The 20,367-nt window shown below is 36.7% G+C and overlaps 1 protein-coding gene across 3 annotated transcripts in view; it reads right to left on the bottom strand.

Annotated features, from left to right (window-relative positions):
* The window catches only part of LOC105463434 (tetratricopeptide repeat domain 29), a 264,157-nt gene that overhangs the window by 175,113 nt on the left and 68,677 nt on the right, over nt 1–20,367 (bottom strand). For all 3 annotated transcript variants that reach the window (XM_011710516.2, XM_011710517.2, XM_011710518.3), the window contains exons 7-8: nt 17,301–17,513; nt 6,042–6,127 (exon numbers count right to left, since the gene is read on the bottom strand). In XM_011710516.2, coding sequence (XP_011708818.1) covers nt 6,042–6,127; nt 17,301–17,513 — 299 coding nt within the window. The remainder of the gene's footprint in view (nt 1–6,041; nt 6,128–17,300; nt 17,514–20,367) is intronic.

Below are 20,367 nucleotides of genomic sequence, written 5' to 3'. Positions count from 1 at the left end.
TATATTAACAGTAACATAATAGTTTTAGTTATCTGCATGTTAGGCCCCATGAAACAAATTTTAGACACATATTCTTACTTAATTCTCACAAGGCTGTGCTGAGTTACAGAGTAGGATTATCCCTATCTTACAGAAGAGGAAACTAATGTTCAGAAAGGTTGAATCAGTCACTTGTTCAATGTCACATGGTGAGGTGGTAGCGGATCTGGGATTCCATCCTTGATTAGTTTGATTTTAGAGTCCATCATTTAATGATGCTGTTGTCCTCTCATTCCAAAGAGTTGATAAATGTACTCTCTAAAAAGCATTTTGAGAGTACCTTATCTGAGAAATGCTAGTATTTACTGCCTTTACTTCATGCAAATGTCTAATGATCAAATATTTGGTAGCAGATGTGAGCATCTGTATGCATTCCAGGAAACTCTCATATCATGATGTCATATTAAACTGGCCCCAACTGTCATCTACATGCAGCCAAGAGGTGATAGGGAAGAGTGAGAATGCAGATGTAGACAGACTGATTTAGACTACAGATAGAATAAATGTGGTGTCCATCAGAAAGATTCATCCTATTATTATATCCTGCAGACATTCAGAACTCTAGAGCTGAAGTATTGGAAACAACACAGAAAGGACCCAAAGGAACACTGAGTCTCAGACAGCCTCTCTCTTGATTCCTCCTTTGCCTTGGCTTCTTTGTCCTCATTTCCTTCCCCTTTTGTTTATTATTTTTTATTTACATTTTTTTCTTCTTACATACACTTTTCAAGAATTTCTTACGTACAGTGTAAGAAAACTTAAAAAATGATTAATGCAAGTGTATTTGCTTGCCTTGCCTTTCCCAGACTATGAATTCTGGCATAGCCCATTTGACACTCCTTTTTCTCTCAAACCAGCATTACCCCTACTGGGTTCTATTATGCACATAACAGTTATAATTTTTCAGAGGAATGGGTTGTGAAAAGCAGAGATAAGACTGCTGAAAGAGTCAAGATTTATTGACCTGAAAGAGAAAAAAAGGCAGGAATTAGAAAGACTAACTTTCTTGCAAAACAACAAAAAAAAAATGATGAAAAGCATTACCAGTGATTAGTAAAGAAAAGTGTGTGGATTTCAAAATACGCATGGAATTTTCTACCAGGAAACTAAGCTCTGTCAGTTACTCTCACCTATGCTTTAATCAATAGCTCTTAAACAGAACATAATCAAAATAAAAATTCATTAATTTGCTAATTATCTGCAGTTAGAAACTTAGCTGAATGTCAGTCCATGTGATTGAGTATGAATGTTTGTGCACCATTTAAGGTTGTTATCCATTATCAGTTGTTTTGTGTATGTAGTAGCAGCTATGCTAGATGACTATATGCCTTTACAGGTTGGACTAGTATAAAAATTATACATGAATGTCAAAATGATAATATTAGGCTGTGTTTATAAAGGGAAGCCCCTTTATAAACTAAATATAAACAAGTTATATATTTGCCAAATGGCATGAGGTATGTCATGTACGAGGTATATAATTATATTGTTAAAGCATCTTACTCTAATATCTATGATCCAGGTAAATTGTGTTTATATCAGCCTTTTTTTTTGAGTATATAGCTAGGTTGTGGGGATTATTGATAAAACTGCATACTTTTAAAAATAATAATTTTCTACTGTCTTGAAAAGCAAGGATTCTGTTTGTTGTAGTAAATCAATTTCTTGAATGCTTGGTAATTTTTTTGCATCTTCACTTCAGGAAGTGACATACACACACACACACATATATATATGTGTGTGTATATATATATATATATATATAGAGAGAGAGAGAGAGAGATTTGTTACTTATTTAAGGTACTGGCTGCCATGATTATAGAGACTGAGAAATCCCACTATCTCCTGTCTGTAAGCTGCATACCCAGGAGAGCTGGTGCTGTAGTTTGAAGACCTGCAATCTGGTGAGCCAGTGATGTAGATTCAGACGGGGTCTGAAGACCTGAGAACCATCAGTGCTGACAGTGGAAGATCAATGTCTCTGCTCAAACAGTCTGGTCAAGTAAATTTGCCCTTCCTCTGCCTTTTTGTTCTATTGAAGCCCACAGTGGATTAAATGATGCCCATCCACATAGGGGAAGGCCATCTGCTTTGCTCAACCCACCAATTCAAATGCTAATCTTCTCTAGAAACACCCTTGGAGACATACCCAGAAATGTTTAGCCAGCTATCTGGGCATCCCATGACCCAGCCAAGCTGATGCATAAAATTAACTTTCACATATAATATTTCCACTCTAGACTTCCTTTTAAGCTCCAGACCCTCATATTTAACTGTCTACTTGAACTCTCCTTGAATATCTTTAAAACTCCTCCAATTCTGTGTATCCAAAACTGAACTCTCCATTTCCCCACAAGCCTTTCACATTCCCTACTCCTGTAAACAACACCAGCATCCATCCAATTCCACAGCCAGGAACTCAGGGCCCATCTTTGCACCTCTGTTTCCCTCACCTCCTACACTTAGCCTCTTACCAAGTCCTTTATAACTTTTGAATCTGTCTAGTTCCCTCCATCTTCACTACTACTGCTCAAGTCCAGAGACTTAGATTAGTGAAAAAATAATAAAACCCAATAATTATCGAAGGTTTATTATAAACCAGGGAGACAGTCTTTTAAAACTTTACATAAATTATCTCTCATCACCCTGTGTATTAGTTCCCTAGGGCTGACAGAAAAATTACCACAAACTAAATGACTTAAAATAATAGAAATGTATTCTTTGCTAGCTTTGAAGGCTAGAAGTCAGAAATCAAGGCATCAGCAGGGCTATGATCTTTTTGAAGCCTCTGGGAGAGGATCCTTCCTTGCCTCTTCTATCTCCTGGCGGTTCCAGGGATTTCTCGACTTGTGACTGTATCACTGCACTATCTGCCCCTGTCTTCATATGGTCTTTTCCTCTGCGCATGTGGCTTCCTGTCTTCTGTTTCAAATCTTCTGCCTTTTTCTTATGTTTGTCTTCATATTTAGAGTCCACCTGGATAATCCAGGATGATCACTTCATTTCAAGATCTTTAACTTAGTTACCTCTGCATTCACAGGTGCCAGGGATTAGGAAGTGGATTTTTTTTTTTTTTTGAGGGGAGTAGCATTGAACTCACTACCCTTTATGAAATAAGTATAGTTATTACTCCCACTGGATAGATGGGGCAATTGAAACTTAAAGAGTGTAAGGGACTTTCCCAGTGTCACATATTTAATAGGTTATAGGGACTAAAGCTTCACATATACTTTCAGAGAAACGATTTCCATACTTTTCTGAAAGGAGTAACAGTTTCAAGTAAAGTAATTCATCCCTTGGATGTCAAATATTCCTTCTTCAATCTATTCATTACTAGACTATCCTATACCACTAGGAATAGGATAAACCAGCATTTCCACCTCTAGGAATCCATTCATGGATAAATTTGTCACATCTGATGAAACTGTTCACTGCCACATCCTTTACAATAAAAGTTACGAGAAACAACCTTAATGCCCAGCAGTAGAAGATGTTTGAATCCACTATGGCACAGTCACAAAATGGGATATCACGTAGACCTCTTAAGATAAGGTTTGTCCAAATTAACACAGGAATAGAAAATCAAATACCACATGTTCTCACTTATAAGTGGGAGCTAAACCTTGGGTACTCATGGACATAAAGACGAGAACAACAGACAACTAGAGGAGGAGGGCAATGGCTGAAAAACTATCAGGTACTATGCTCACTACCTGGGTGACAGGATCAATCATACCACAAACCTTAGCATCACAAAACATACTCAGATAACAAATCTGCACATGTACCCCCAAATCTAAAAGTTGAAATTACAAATAAATAAATGAGACAATGAGACTTGCCTATATATATATAGGCAAGTATTATATATATTATAATACTTGAAGTATTATATACTTGAAGTTTACTGACACTAGATCTTACATGTCCTCACACACATACAAAAGAGGTTAATATGGGAGCTGATGGACAGGCCAACTAGTTTGATTGGGGAAATAATTTCCCAATATATAGATATATCAAAATGTCACATCATACGTCTTAAATATATGCAACGTTTATCTGCCAATCTTACCTCAATAAAGCTGGAAAAATTAAAATAATAAAACTAGGCATGCCTTCATGCATCAGTATGGAAGAAATTAACTCAAGGTGCAGAACAGTGCATATAAAATGCAACAATTTTCTAAATAACACAAAAGAAACATATATATGCACTTTATAGATATTTGAATATATAGAATATTTTTGGAAAGATAAGCCAGAAATGTGTAACTGTGTTTGTCTCTGAGAAAAGAACTGTGAGACTGACTACAGGGAGAGAAAGAAAATGTAGTTTTCATTGTGAATTTTATTGTATTGTTTGAATTTATTTTGTGCTTGCATTACCTGAGAGAGAAGGAATATCTATGAGCTAGTCTTCACCTAATTTTCCAACTTGACCTCCAACTGAATCTCATCTTCCACCTAAGTCCTTGCTTCCCAACACACTGAGTACGTCCATGTTGAGTGTATACACATGTGTGCACACGTGTATATCTAGTGTTCTATCATTGTGGACTCTGATGTTTTCTACATGTGTAAATCCTGTCTTTCAAAAACTTTTTTTTGGTGCAGCTTCCCTGGTCTTCAGTGTTGGAACCAACCACTCCTCCCTCTGCACTTAAAAAGCCCCTGTTCATCCTACTTCGAATTGTGGTTATGCCCGCAAGTTGTTTGCCCTCATTAAATTAACTCCTAAAGGGAAGTGTGCATCTCGTTGGTCTCTGTGGTCCCCAAGGTATCAGAAACAAATCTTTGCTGAATGCTAATCATTAACTAAAAAATATTAAGCGGCCGGGTGCGGTGGCTCAAGCCTGTAATCCCAGCACTTTGGGAGGCCGAGACGGGCGGATCACTAGGTCAGGAGATTGAGACCATCCTGGCTAACAGGGCGAAACCCCGTCTCTACTAAAAACACAAAAAATTAGCCGGGCGAGGTGGCGGCGCCTGTGGTCCCAGCTACTCGGGAGGCTGAGGCAGGAGAATGGCGGGAACCCGGGAGGCGGAGCTTGCAGTGAGCTGAGATCTGGCCACTGCACTCCAGCCTGGGTGACAGAGCGAGACTCCGTCTCAAAAAAAATAAAAATAAAAATAAAAATAAAAATAAAAAAATATTAAGCATAAGAGTTATCTAGGAAAACCTATGTTTTCTATGATATCCGATTGTAAGGGGACTAGAAGAAAATATGTAGCCCAAATATAGTAATTCTACTTTGCAAAAAAATATCTAAAGGAACAAAGAAGATCCCAAAAGCTTAAAATCCAATATTGTGTATCAAATTGGATTATTACAAGAGATGTAGGTGAAATACTTTAAATACATAATAGAGGTAAGAGAAAAAGAAAAAATGACTTCAGTTATAATTCAGGAAAGATCACCCTTGACATTTTTACTTGTTTGTTTGTTTTTAGCCAAAAAAAAACCTGGTTGCAAAATAGCTGAACAGTGATTTGATTATAGAGCAGGCTACTTCTCAGACTGGGACTAACATCCACCTCCACCTCTGTTGCCTCCTCACTACCTGCACTGAAGAGCTACATCAAGGCAGCTCACTCTATTGCTTAATAACCACATTTTTGTGCGTGCAAAATTTCCCAAATCATATTATAAAATGACTGTAATTTCTTTTTTGTTATTTACTTTTTACCATCACTTAAACCTATTTCCTCTTGTCCTTGTTGATATGGGCATATAGAGGGCCATATTACTACATTTATTTAACTTTCACATATCCCAAAGAACCTCATAGTAATTGATTATATACCACTGTACCTTCAATAAACAATAAAACCAATTTTTAAAATGCTTCTAGCATATTGCTATTCTGCTTTAATCTCAGTAAAAAGGCACACCTATGTCAGGCCTAAGTCATTTCTGTTGGCCTTGTAATAACATATAATAAAATAAAATAAATATACTAAAATAATTAAAAATGGTAGTGATTAAAAGTTTAGCTTACTGTTAATGCAGTTTCATATTCCTCAGCAGCTAAGTGTGCTAAGCCCAAGTAGTAAGAGGCTTCCCCTTCCATCTTTTTGTCACTTCCTGAAGTGAAGATGTAAAAAAATTACCAAGCATTCAAGAAATTGATTTACTACAACAGAATCCTTGCTTTTCAAGACAGTAAAATATTATTATTTTTTAAAGTATGCAGTTTTATCAATAATCCCCACAACCTAGCTGTATACTGAAAAACAAAGGCTGATGTAAACACAATTTACCTGGATCATAGATACTAGAGTAAGATGCTTTAACAATATAATTATATACCTCGTACATGACATACCTCATGCCATTTGGCAAATATACAACTTGTTTATATTCAGTTTATAAAGGGGCTTCCCTTTATAAACACAGCCTAATATTATCATTTTGACATTCATGTATAATTTTTATACTAGTCCAACCTGTAAAGGCATACAGTCATCTAGCATAGCTACTACATACATAAAACAACTGATAATGGATAACAACCTTAAATGGTGCACAAACATTCATACTCAATCACATGGACTGACATTCAGCTAAGTTTCTAACTGCAGATAATTAGCAAATTAATGAATTTTTATTTTGATTATGTTCTGTTTAAGAGCTATTGATTAAAGCATAGGTGAGAGTAACTGACAGAGCTTAGTTTCCTGGTAGAAAATTCCATGCGTATTTTGAAATCCACACACTTTTCTTTACTAATCATTGGTAATATGCTTTTCATCATCTTTTTTTTTTTTTTTTTTTTTTTGCAAGAAAGTTAGTCTTTCTAATTCCTGTGGTATCTTACTAATTTTATTTCAGGAATTAACCACTTCTTTCCAAAAGCAAAATGTGTGAAGATATAACGTGGTTCAACGTGACATACCTCATACCATTTGGCAAACATATAACTTGCTTATATTTAGTATATTAAATATAACATTGTCTTCCAATGTGACTAACTCCTAGCTAATGCAAATGCTGAGTGATCTAACCTTTGTTTTTGGTCTTTGGAAAGTAAGTGATATGGTTTTGATGTTTGTCCTCTCCAAATCTCACGTAGAAATGTGATCCCCAATGTTGGAGGTGGTGCCTGTGGAAGGTGTCTGTCATGGGGGCAGATCCTTCATGAATGTCTTGGTGCCATCCTCATGGGATGAGCTCTTGCTCTATTAGTCTACATGAGAGCTGATTGCTTTAAAGAGCCTATCATCTCTCTTGCTCCTTCTCTCGCCATATGACATGCCTGCTCCCCTTTGCCTTCTGCCATGATTGGAAGCTTCCTGAAGCCCTCACCAGAAGGAGATGCTGGCACCATGCTTGTACAGTCTGTGGAGTTTTAAGTTTAAAAAAAAAAAAACTCTTTTCTTTATAAATTACCTACCTTCAGATATTCCTTTATAGAAATGCAAAATAGATGAATAGAGGAAGTATCCTTAGATTTCTGAGCTCCACATTCCAACCATGAAGGATATCAGCAGGAACAATATTTCACGCTGCATTCACTCTCACCACTCACCAAATAACCACTGCTGATGCAGCAGCTCTTTGAAGACTTCAAGGAAATAGGATGGCAAATGCCAGTGACAGTATTTTTTCTTCTTTAGCTATTTCCCTGATTGCAGAGAATTACCCCTTCAAGATTTCATTTTAGCAGAGTTGATGATGCCAGTGATCCAGTAAGGGGAATTTTAACTCTTAAAATTCAGCTGGGCCCTAACTTTTTCTGGTATAGGATTATGGGTTCTGGGACTAGCGAAGGTAAAGACAGAATAGAAGAAAGAGGCTATGACAGGAAGCTACTTATTAGAGAGTTAAAAGTTGGCTGTATGTGGTATGTATTTTCTGTGTCAAGTGGTATAACTGTGTTAAAGCACTAGCAACTGGCTGGGCTGATATAGCACCATCATCTGCATCTAATTTTATGTGAGTGGAAGCTCAGCAAAGAGGAGAAAGGAAGGAAAACATCTATTGCTACTGATACAGTTTGGAAACACCAAATATTAGTTTTTAAATAATATTTAAACATGAGAACTTTTCTTATTCACTAATAAGAGACAAAGTTAAGATAAAGTGAAAGCAATAACATAACAGAGAAAAATGTCAGTAAGAATAGGATTAACAACAACCAAAAAGAAAAGGTTACGTCTAAAATCTTGGCACTACTAAAATTGAGTGACACATCAAAACTGATGTTTTAGAGGACAGAGACATAAAGAGAGAGAAAATAAATAATAAAGAATAATTATGTAAGGTGTATGCTAACAAGTGTTCTAGGGAGAAAATAGAGCAGGGTAAGGGGAATTGGGAGAGCCAAGTGGGGGTCCAGAGGACAAAGCAGGTTTCAATATTAAATATGGTTATCAGAGTAGACTCCATTGAAAAGGTGGTATTCACAATAATGTGAAATTAAAAATACATAATAGAATTAAATTTGGGAAACTTGCATCTATGTGGAAATTAAAGATGCTCCTAAATGAACAGTGGGTCAAAGAAGATCACAAGATAAACCAAAAAATATTCTGAAATAGACGAAAATGAAAACACAACAAACCAAAATTTATGGGATAAAACTAAGATGTGCATAGAGGGAAATTTATAGCTATAAATGTCTATATTTAAAAATAAGAAAGTCCTTTCCATCTTATAAAACTAGCAAAAGAGGATACAACTACATTCAAATCAAACAGAGGGAAGGAAATAGGAAAGACTTGAGTGGAAATGAAAAAATAAAGAATAGAAAACCCATAGTGAAAATCAACACAACAAAAAATGATTCTTTGAAAAAGTCAACAAAATTAGCAAATGTTTAGTTAGATTAAAAAAAAAAAAAAAGAAAAGAAAAAGAAGAAACCCTTAAATTATTAAAATCAAGAATGAAAAAAGGTAAATAACTACAGACCTTACAGAAATAAAAAGGATTATAAGAGAATTTTGTGGACAATTACATACTAACAAGTTAGATAAACAAGATGAAATAGACAAATTCCTGGAAAGATACAAACTACTGAAATTGACTTAAGAAGAAATCAAAACTTTGAAAAAATTCATAACAAGTAAAGTAACTGAATTAGTAATTTAAAAACTTCTCTGAAGAAAAGGCTAGTCAGGCACAGATGACTTCACTGGTGAATTTTTAAAAAATATTTTAAGAATTAACATCAATCTTTTACAAACTTTTTAAGCTTTTACAAACTTTTTAAGCAATTAAGAGAAAACACCTCCAAAATCATTCTATGAGGCCAGTATTATTTTGACATCAAACCAGACAAAGACATTACAAGAAAAGAAAACTATAAACTCATGTCCCCTATGAACACAGACACAAAAATCCTTAACAAAATTACTAGCAAAGCAAAATCAGTAACATATAAAGATTATACACCACAATCAAGTGGAATTTAGCCCAGCGATGCAAGGTTGGTTCAACATATGCCAACCAATCAGTATAATATACCATATTAATAGCATAAAAGACAAAATCATATGACCTTCTCAATAGAGGTAGGAAGAAAGCATTTTGCAAAATCCAACCCCTTTTCATGTTAAAAACCCTCAATAAACTTGGAATAGAAAGGAATTTTCTCAACATAGTAAAGAGCATCTACAAAAAACCCTCAAAAAACTTGGAATAGAAGAGAATTTTCTCAACAAAGTAAAAAACATCTACAAAAAACCGTCAGTAAATATACTTCTGTTTAAAACTGTTGCACTAGAGGTTCTAGTCAGATAAATTAGGCAAGAAAAAGATAAAGCACACAGATAGAAAGGAAGCAGCAAAACTTTATTTGCAGATACCATAGTCTTATATACAGAGAATCCTAAAGAATCCATAACAAACTATCAAAGCTAATAAATGAGTTTAACAAGGTTGAAAGCTATAAGATCAATATAGAAAAGTCAGTTTTATTTCTACATACAGGTTATGAACAATCTGAAAATGAAATTAAGAAACAATTCCATTTGCAATAGCATCAAAAGAATAAAATATTAAAAATAAATTTAACAGAAGAAGGCAGTTCTTCATGTACACTGACAACTATAAAACATCATTGAAACAAATTAAAGAATATTTAAATAAATGGACAGATAGCCCATATTCATGGATTGAAAAACTTAGTGTTAAGACGGCAATATTCCCCAAATTGATTGACAGATTCAATGCAATTCCTATCAAAATTCCAGCTCCCCTTTCTGCAGAAATTGACAAGCTGATCCTCAAATTCACATGGAAATGCAAGTGATGAAAACAACCAAAGCAAACTTGAAAAAGAGCAGTATTACAACACACATTTCCCAATTTCAAAACTTACTACAAAACTAGAGTAATAAAATATATGTATTCTTGTAGTTGTAAGTTAGACAAGAGAGATCAAGGCAATAGAATTGAGAATCCAGAAACAATCTTCACATTTATGGTCAAATGATTTTATATGGGGTGTCATTACAATGTATTGAGAAAAGAATAATGTTTTCAACAATTATTAGTAGAACAATTGGATATCCACTTTCAAAATATGAAGTTGTACCCTCCTCACACCACATTTGCACACACACACACACACACTTGAAAATAGATCATAAGTTTAAATATAGTTAAAACTATAAAACTCTTAAGGAAGCACTAAACATGGAAAGGAACAACCAGTACCAGCCATTGCAAAAACATGCCAAAATGTAAAGACCATTGAAGCTAGGAAGAAACTGCATCAACTAACAAGCAAAATAACCAGTTAATATCATAATGGCAGGATCAAGTTCACACATAACAATCTTAACCTTAAATGTAAATGGAGTAAATACTCCAATTAAAAGACACAGACTGGCAAACTGGATAAAGAGTCAAGACCCATCAGTCTGCTGTATTCAGGAGACCCATCTCACATGCAGAGACATACATAGGCTCAAAATAAAGGGATGGAGGAAGATTTACCAAGCAAATGGAGAACAAAAAAAAGCAGGGGTTGCAATACTAGTCTCTGATAAAACAGACTTTAAACCATCAAAGATCAAAAGAGACAAAGAAGGCCATTACATAATGGTAAAGGGATCAATTCAACAGGAAGAGCTAACTATCCTAAATATATATGCACCCAATACATGAGCACACAGATTCATAAAGCAAGTCCTTAGAGACTTACAAAGAGACTTAGACTCCCATACAATAATAATGGGAGACTTCAACACTCCACTGTCAATATTAGACAGATCAACAAGACACAAAATTAACAAGGATATCCAGGAATTGAACTAATCTCTGCAGCAAGCAGACCTAATAGACATCTATAGAACTCTCCACCCCAAATCAACAGAATATACATTCTTCTCAGCACTACATCGTACTTACTCCAAAATTGACCACATAATTGGAAGTAAAGCACTCCTCAGCAAATGTACAAGAACAGAAATTATAACAAACTGTCTCTCAGACCACAGTGCAATCAAACTAGAACTCAGGACTAAGAAACTCAATCGAAACTGCTCAACTACATGGAAACTGAACAACCTGCTCCTGAATGACTACTGAGTACATAACGAAATGAAGGCAGAAATAAAGATGTTCTTTGAAACCAATGAGAACAAAGATACAACATACCAGAATCTCTGGGACACATTTAAAGCAGTGTGTAGAGGGAAATTTATAGCACTAAATGCCCACAAGAGAAAGCAGGAAAGATCTAAAATTGACACTCTAACATCGCAATTAAAAGAACTAGAGAAGCAAGAGCAAACACATTCAAAAGCTAGCAGAAGGCAAGAAATAACTAAGATCAGAGCAGAACTGAAGGAGATAGAGACACAAAAAACCCTCCAAAAAAATCAATGAATCCAGGAGTTGGTTTTTTGAAAAGATCAACAAAATTGACAGACCGCTAGCAAGACTAATAAAGAAGAAAAGAGAGAAGAATCAAATCGACGCAATAAAAAATGATAAAGGGGATATCACCACTGACTCCACAGAAATACAAACTACCATCAGAGAATACTATAAACACCTCTACGCAAATAAACTGGAAAATCTAGAAGAAATGGATAATTTCCTGGACACTTACACTCTCCCAAGACTAAACCAGGAAGAAGTTGAATCCCTGAATAGACCAATAGCAGGCTCTGAAATTGAGGCAATAATTAATAGCCTACCAATCAAAAAAAGTCCAGGACCAGATAGATTCACAGCTGAATTCTACCAGAGGTACAAGGAGGAGCTGGTACTATTCCTTCTGAAACTATTCCAATCAATAGAAAAAGAGGGAATCCTCCCTAACTCATTTTATGAGGCCAACATCATCGTGATACCAAAGCCTGGCAGAGACACAATAAAAAAAGAGAATTTTAGACCAATATCCCTGATGAACATCGATGCAAAAATCCTCAATAAAATACTGGCAAACCGGATTCAGCAACACATCAAAAAGCTTATCCACTATGATCAAGTGGGCTTCATCCCTGGGATGCAAGGCTGGTTCAACATTCGCAAATCAATAAACATAATCCAGCATATAAACAGAACCAAAGACAAGAACCACATGATTATCTCAATAGATGCAGAAAAGGTTTTTGACAAAATTCAACAGCCCTTCATGCTAAAAACGCTCAATAAATTCGGTATTGATGGAACGTACCTCAAAATAATGAGAGCTATTTATGACAAACCCACAGCCAATATCATACTGAATGGGCAAAAACTGGAAAAATTCCCTTTGAAAACTGGCACAAGACAGGGATGCCCTCTCTCACCACTCCTATTCAACATAGTGTTGGAAGTTCTGGCTAGGGCAATCAGGCAAGAGAAAGAAATCAAGGGTATTCAGTTAGGAAAAGAAGAAGTCAAATTGTCCCTGTTTGCAGATGACATGATTGTATATTTAGAAAACCCCATTGTCTCAGCCCAAAATCTCCTTAAGCTGATAAGCAACTTCAGCAAAGTCTCAGGATACAAAATCAATGTGCAAAAATCACAAGCATTCTTATACACCAGTAACAGACAAACAGAGAGCCAAATCAGGAATGAACTTCCATTCACGATTGCTTCAAAGAGAATAAAATACCTAGGAATCCAACTTACAAGGGATGTAAAGGACCTCTTCAAGGAGAACTACAAACCACTGCTCAGTGAAATCAAAGAGGACACAAACAAATGGAAGAACATACCATGCTCATGGATAGGAAGAATCAATATCGTGAAAATAGCCATACTGCCCAAGGTTATTTATAGATTCAATGCCATCCCCATCAAGCTACCAATGAGTTTCTTCACAGAATTGGAAAAAACTGCTTTAAAGTTCATATGGAACCAAAAAAGAGCCTGCATTGCCAAGACAATCCTAAGTCAAAAGAACAAAGCTGGAGGCATCATGTTACCTGACTTCAAACTATACTACAAGGCTACAGTACCCAAAACAGCATGGTACTGGTACCAAAACAGAGATATAGACCAATGGAACAGAACAGAGTCCTCAGAAATAATACCACACATCTACAGCCAGCTGATATTTGACAAACCGGAGAGAAACAAGAAATGGGGAAAGGATTCCCTATTTAATAAATGGTGCTGGGAAAATTGGCTAGCCATAAGTAGAAAGCTGAAACTGGATCCTTTCCTTACTCCTTATACGAAAATTAATTCAAGATGGATTAGAGACTTAAATGTTAGACCTAATACCATAAAAATCCTAGAGGAAATCCTAGGTAGTACCATTCAGGACATAGGCATGGGCAAAGACTTCATGTCTAAAACACCAAAAGCAACGGCAGCAAAAGCCAAAAATTGCAAATGGGATCTCATTAAACTAAAGAGCTTCTGCACAGCAAAAGAAACTACCATCAGAGTGAACAGGCAACCTACAGAATGGGAGAAAATTTTTGCAATCTACTCATCTGACAAAGGGCTAATATCCAGAACCTACAAAGAACTCAAACAAATTTACAAGAAAAAAACAAACAACCCCATCGAAAAGTGGGCAAAGGATATGAACAGACAGTTCTCAAAAGAAGACATTCACACAGCCAACAGACACATGAAAAAATGCTCATCATCACTGGCCATCAGAGAAATGCAAATCAAAACCACAATGAGATACCATCTCACACCAGTTAGAATGGCGATCATTAAAAAGTCAGGAAACAGCAGGTGCTGGAGAGGATGTGGAAAAATAGGAACACTTTTACACTGTTGGTGGGATTGTAAACTAGTTCAACCATTATGGAAAACAGTATGGCGATTCCTCAAGGATCTAGAACTAGATGTACCATATGACCCAGCCATCCCATTACTGGGGATATACCCAAAGGATTATAAATCATGCTGCTATAAAGACACATGCACACGTATGTTTATTGCGGCACTATTCACAATAGCAAAGACTTGGAATCAACCCAAATGTCCATTAGTGACAGACTGGATTAAGAAAATGTGGCACATATACACCATGGAATACTAGGCAGCCATCAAAAAGGATGAGTTTGTGTCCTTTGTAGGGACATGGATGCAGCTGGAAACCATCATTCTTAGCAAACTATCACAAGAACAGAAAACCAAACACCGCATGTTCTCACTCATAGGTGGGAACTGAACAATGAGATCACTTGGACTCGGGAAGGGGAACATCACACACCAGGACCTATTATGGGGAGGGGGGAGGGGGGAGGGTTTGCATTGGGAGTTATACCTGATGTAAATGATGAGTTGATGGGTGCTGACTAGTTGATGGGTGCAGCACAGCAACATGGCACAAGTATACATATGTAACAAACCTGCACGTTATGCACATGTACCCTAGAACTTAAAGTATAATAATAATAAAAAAAAAGAGCAATGAGGAAAAAAAAAAATACTCTTAAGCATAGGAGTAAATCATTGTGACCTTGTATTGGTCAAAGCCTTCTTAGTGATGATATCAGAAGCAAGAACAGCAAAAGAAAAACTAGACGAACTGAACTTTATCAAAATTAAAAACTTGTACTTGAAAACCATCAGAAAGTGAAAATAAAACCCACAGAACAGGAGAAAGTATTTTCAAATCATATATTTAATGAAAGACTTGTACATAAAATATACACGGAATTCTTAAAACTCAATCATAAAAAAAAAAAAATTTAAACCAGGCAAAGAATCTGAATAAAAATGTCTGCAGAGAAGATATCCAAACGGCCAAGAAGCACACGACAAAAAACCCTCAATGTTACTGGCCAACAGGGAAATGCAAATCAAATCCACAGTGAGATACCACATTACACCTACTAGGATGAGTATAATGAAGAAGATAAAAGTAACAAGTGCTGGTGAGGAAGTGGCTAAACTGAAACCCTCATGTATCACTACTGGAAATGTCAAATGGTGAAGCCACTTTGGAAAACTGGCAGCTCCTCAATAAGTTGAACACAGTTGTCATATAACCCAGTGATGCCACTCCTAAGCATACAATCAAGATCTTTGAAAAGTTGTACACAAATGTTCATTCTAGCATTATTCATAATAGGCAAAAGGTGGAAACAACTCATATGTCCATCAACTGATAAGTGAATAAAGAAAATGTGGTATAACCATGCAATGGAATGTGATTTGGCCCTACATGACGGATGAACCTTGAAAACATTATGTTAAGTAAAAGGTGTTGGCTGATGCTACATTTGCGCATTACACCAATGTACCCTAACAAAGGAGTTGGCCGACAGTTGGTGTCAATACCCCTTAAATACTATGTGAACCAATGTGAGGGGCATGCTTTATTTGGGTAATCATCAGCTTGCTCCTTTAGGCTCCCTGATCAACGTAGGAGACAAGAGTAACGGGATACTTTGTCCCAGAATATTTACCCTCTTTAAGAGCTCTGAAAAGTATTGTGCAATCCTTTAACCTATGTACTTTCTTCGAAGAAAAATGTGGGGACAAATATTTATTGGTTTTAAAAGACATTAAAAACTCTAACAGCGTAAGAAGTAAGTCTTCTCTTGTTCTCCTGATCTGATCTTTGGTAAGCGAGAGATGCTTTTTGAAAGAGGACTGCTTGACAGGCTCTGACTGTTGGCAGAGACCCAAGGAACTGTTCTTTCTTTGTGAACTACCTTAAAACTTAGCAAAGTAAACCTAAAGTAATGTATCTTTTCCTAATCAATGCATTCCTTTTCATTGAAATTCCATGTAACTTTCCATGTGACTAAAGTTTGCTGCTGAAATTGATCTAAGAGCTAACTATGTATTTACCCTTTTGGGGGAAGATACTAGACCATTTATACAAAAGTATTTCATTTAATGAGATGCATCTTTCAGGGGGTGATTTCCTGTGTGTATGTTGACTAATATTATTGAAAGAAGTTACAGAGAGACTAAGCTGTTTATTTTTACTCTTTAGTAAATTAAAATCACACCCAGGAAATCAGTCCTGCTCACTCTAAATAAGCCATCTATTATTTAATAAACCAATCAATTAAATATATCCATGAGCTAATACACTTTAGTTCAGGAGCATAACTTTTATCTTTTTCTCCTTCACGAAAAGGCTACTTTATTAATAAATTACTATATGGTAACAAAATATCCTTGCATTTCAGAAATTAAAAGCTTATAAGAATATGCTCCAAATTTTTTCTTTGTATTTTACATGTACAGAAATGATACAGACTATGAAAGACATGAGCAGCTTTCATAGAAGCATTTTCACTGCTTTAAGTGTACATATACATCACCTGGATATCTTGCTAACCTGGGGATCCTGCTGCAGTAGGTCTAGGGTGGGACCTGAGACCCTGGCTGTTATAACATGCTGAAGCTGCTGGTCTAAAGGCCACATTTGATCTAAAATATATTACAGTCCTATTTTCCTGTTACTGATAACTAAATATATAGCATATTTTCCTTGTTACCTGACAATGGGGAATGTGCAAACAATGAAAGGTCTCTAAGACTCCAAGGAATATACAATCACATACACACATGCACATTGCACATACCCACGCTTAACTTTTGTAGATGATCTTACCTTCTCACTTTAGGTTCTTTGTTTTACAGCACTACCCCCAGTGGATTGTAATTTTGGAGATAAAGCTTTCAAGAAACTAATGGATTTCTTGTTATCAGCACTAAGGCACCTCCGTTTTACAGTGAAATTTGAAAGTAAATTGATGGCATTTGTCTTTGCATTTCATAGGAAATAATCACCCTAACACTTGACGATTTTTACTTCACTCTTGGGAGAACCAGTGTCTACCCATTAAAGAAAACAATGTGAGAGTGTTCTTTTCCACCCACCTTCTTTGGCTATTTCAGAAGCTTTTATTAGAATTTTGATGGCCTGTTTGTATTCTTTATTTTGCAGCATTTTGTCTGAGAGTAATCTGTAAGTCCTCAGGAGACTCTCACAGGCCAACAAGTTGAGAGAGCGGCCTGTCTCATCCTTCCATATCCGCCCCTGCGTCAATTGATGGAATGCTTCATAATGCTCAGCAGCTTCCAGAAGCTGACCTGAAGAATAAAAGCCATTCATAAGTATAAAGCAGAGGTCAGAATGTGTTTTCAGAAATTTTGCATAAATTTTAGCTTTACTATTAAATGGAGAAACACCATGGATTATGGTGAAGGATTTCTAAGGCTGAAGATGAATTAAACTGGGAAAGGAGCTATCTCTAATTGGACCTCAGTTTCAGCATGAATTTTAGATAGACACCTGCAAGAGGGAGGGATGTACTCTGGCTAGTAGAAATTTACTGGGCTTGCATATGTTTAGAGAGGGTGTAAAAGGCCAGCAATGATTATTAATCACCATCATATTGGCTAATATTTCTTTAACATTATGTATGCCATGCATCCTGCTATGTGCTTTATATGTATTTCTCATTTTATCTTCAAAACAATCCAATGGAGTGGGACTGTTCTGATTTCCTATTACAGAATAGAAAGCCAAAAGTTAGTAAGGTTAAGAATTTTGCTCAAGATGGCAAGTCTAGTGCTATAATATCCAGGAAATCTGACTCTAGAGCTGATACTATCAACCAATATCCTCTACTGCTTTCCCAACAGATGGCAATTTCATCATTCTTTTTTTCTTTTCTTTTCACTCTGTCACTCAGGCTGGAGTGTAATGGTGCAATCACAGCTTACTGCAGCCTTGAACTCCTGAGCTCAAGCAATCCTCCCACCTCAGCCTCCCAATTTCATCATTCTTAAAAAAGAATGCATCCATTATAAACTTCAAATTCAAACATTATGGCTCCTTAAACTGCTTCTTGGCCGGGCACGGTGGCTCACACCTGTAATCCCAGCACTTTGGGAGGCCAAGGCGGGCGGATCATGAGGTCAGGAGATCGAGACCATCCTGGTGAACACGGTGAAACCCTGTCTCTACTGAAAATACAAAAAAAGTAGCAGGGCGAGGTGGCGGGCATCTGTAGTCCCAGCTACTCGGGAGGCTGAGGCAGGAGAATGGTGTTAACCCGGGAGGCGGCAGAGCTTGCAGTGAGCGGAGATCCCACCACTGCACTCCAGCCTGGGCGACAGAGCAAGACACCGTCTCAAAAAAACAAAACAAAACAAAACAAAACAAAACAAAACAAAAAACTGCTTCTCAAAGTTTGACTGGACTTTCCAATGAGGTTTTTGTATATCCTATTTAGCTTTGAATAATTAGAATGTAACTAACTGCCTTTTTGGGGATTTTACCCTATAATAAAATCCAAAATATATCTTCTCCAAGCTTAAACTCTAAATTAGCTGTAAGTAATTTCTTTCCTTAAAATATGAGCAAGCATATTTCTAGAAGAGGAGTCTGCAGCTCCATACAGTGGATTTAGTATTTTACTTGTTCATTTCCTCATGGGAATGCTCACAATATCCTGAAATGTAAATACTCTTTTCTGGTATTGGAGTTACATAATTGGAATTGATATAAAGAACACTTACATCTAGGCACTCCAACCATAGTGGTTAAGAGTGTGGGCTCCAAGCAGATGGCCTGTTCCTATCCCAGCTTTCCCAGCTTTTGTTTAGCCTCAGGCTAATTACTGCCCTCTGTGTGCCTTACTTTATTCTTCTGCAAAATAGGATTACTGTGTAACTTTTCAAGGTACTATTGTGAGAAATGAATTCATGCATGTACAATTATACGTTACAGGGCACCTGCTCAGGAAACACAGCTAATGTGATCAGTTGGTACAGTAATAATATCTTCAGAAACTCCAGCAGGCAAACTGAAATATAGCCACTAATTTATTATGTTTATTAAGTATAACTTACTCTTCCCACAAAAAACAAAAATTAGTTGAGTCCCTATAACAATATTATCATGACATATTAAATTAACCTATACAGGTTATATTAGACTCAATATCTTTCCTCAAATGAATTTCATTGAATAGTGTTGGTTGGACCTGCTTCCATGACTATTGCATATAATTTCTTCCTATTTGTTGCATTGAATTTGTTACCAAAATTAGTATTTTTTTTTTTTTTTTTTTTTTTTTTTTGAGACGGAGTCTCGCTCTGTCGCCCAGGCTGGAGTGCAGTGGCGTGATCTCAGCTCACTGCAAGCTCCGCCTCCTGGGTTTACGCCATTCTCCTGCCTCAGCCTCCCGAGTAGCTGGGACTACAGTCGCCCGCCACCTCGCCTGGCTAGTTTTTTGTATTTTTTAGTAGAGACGGGGTTTCATCATGCTAGCCAGGATGGTCTCGATCTCCTGACCTCGTGATCCGCCCGTCTCGGCCTCCCAAAGTGCTGGGATTACAGGCTCGAGCCACCGCGCCCAGCCCAAAATTAGTATTAAAGAATGCACATAGAAATAAGAATAGTAGTCTCAAAGAAAAACAACCAGTGGTGGTGGGTAATCAGTAAACACTCTGTAAAAATTCAGTGGACAGTCCAGGCACAGTGGCTCACACCTATAATCCTAGCACTTTGAGAGGCTGAGGCGGGTAGATCACGATGTCAGGAGTTTGAGACAGCCTGGCCAACATGGTGAAACCCTGTCTCTGCTAAAAATACAAAAAATCAGCTGGCTGTGGTGGTGCACACTTGTAGTCCCAGCTACTCAGGAGGCTGAGGCAGGAGAATCGCTTGAACCCAGGAGGTGGAGATTGCAGTGAGCTGAGATCGTGCCACTGCACTCCAGCCTGGCAACAAAGCAAGATTCCATCTCAAAAAAAGAAAAAAGAAAAAAAAAAAAGAAAAATTCAGTAGACATAGACAGTCTAAGTCCTTGCTGAGCCATGCAGGGGGGCATGTTAGCGAAGATACATACAGAAAGGGCAATGTGTACTGCAGATTTGTTTATAAATTTATATTATGAAACTTTCATATGATAGGAGACTGCAAGCCATAGGGATG

Source organism: Macaca nemestrina, chromosome 3, assembly GCF_043159975.1.
Source record: "Macaca nemestrina isolate mMacNem1 chromosome 3, mMacNem.hap1, whole genome shotgun sequence".
In the NCBI taxonomy this organism is placed as follows: Eukaryota; Metazoa; Chordata; class Mammalia; order Primates; family Cercopithecidae; genus Macaca; species Macaca nemestrina.
Note: the sequence above shows the minus strand (reverse complement) of the source record. Positions and strands in the feature narration are given on the sequence as shown.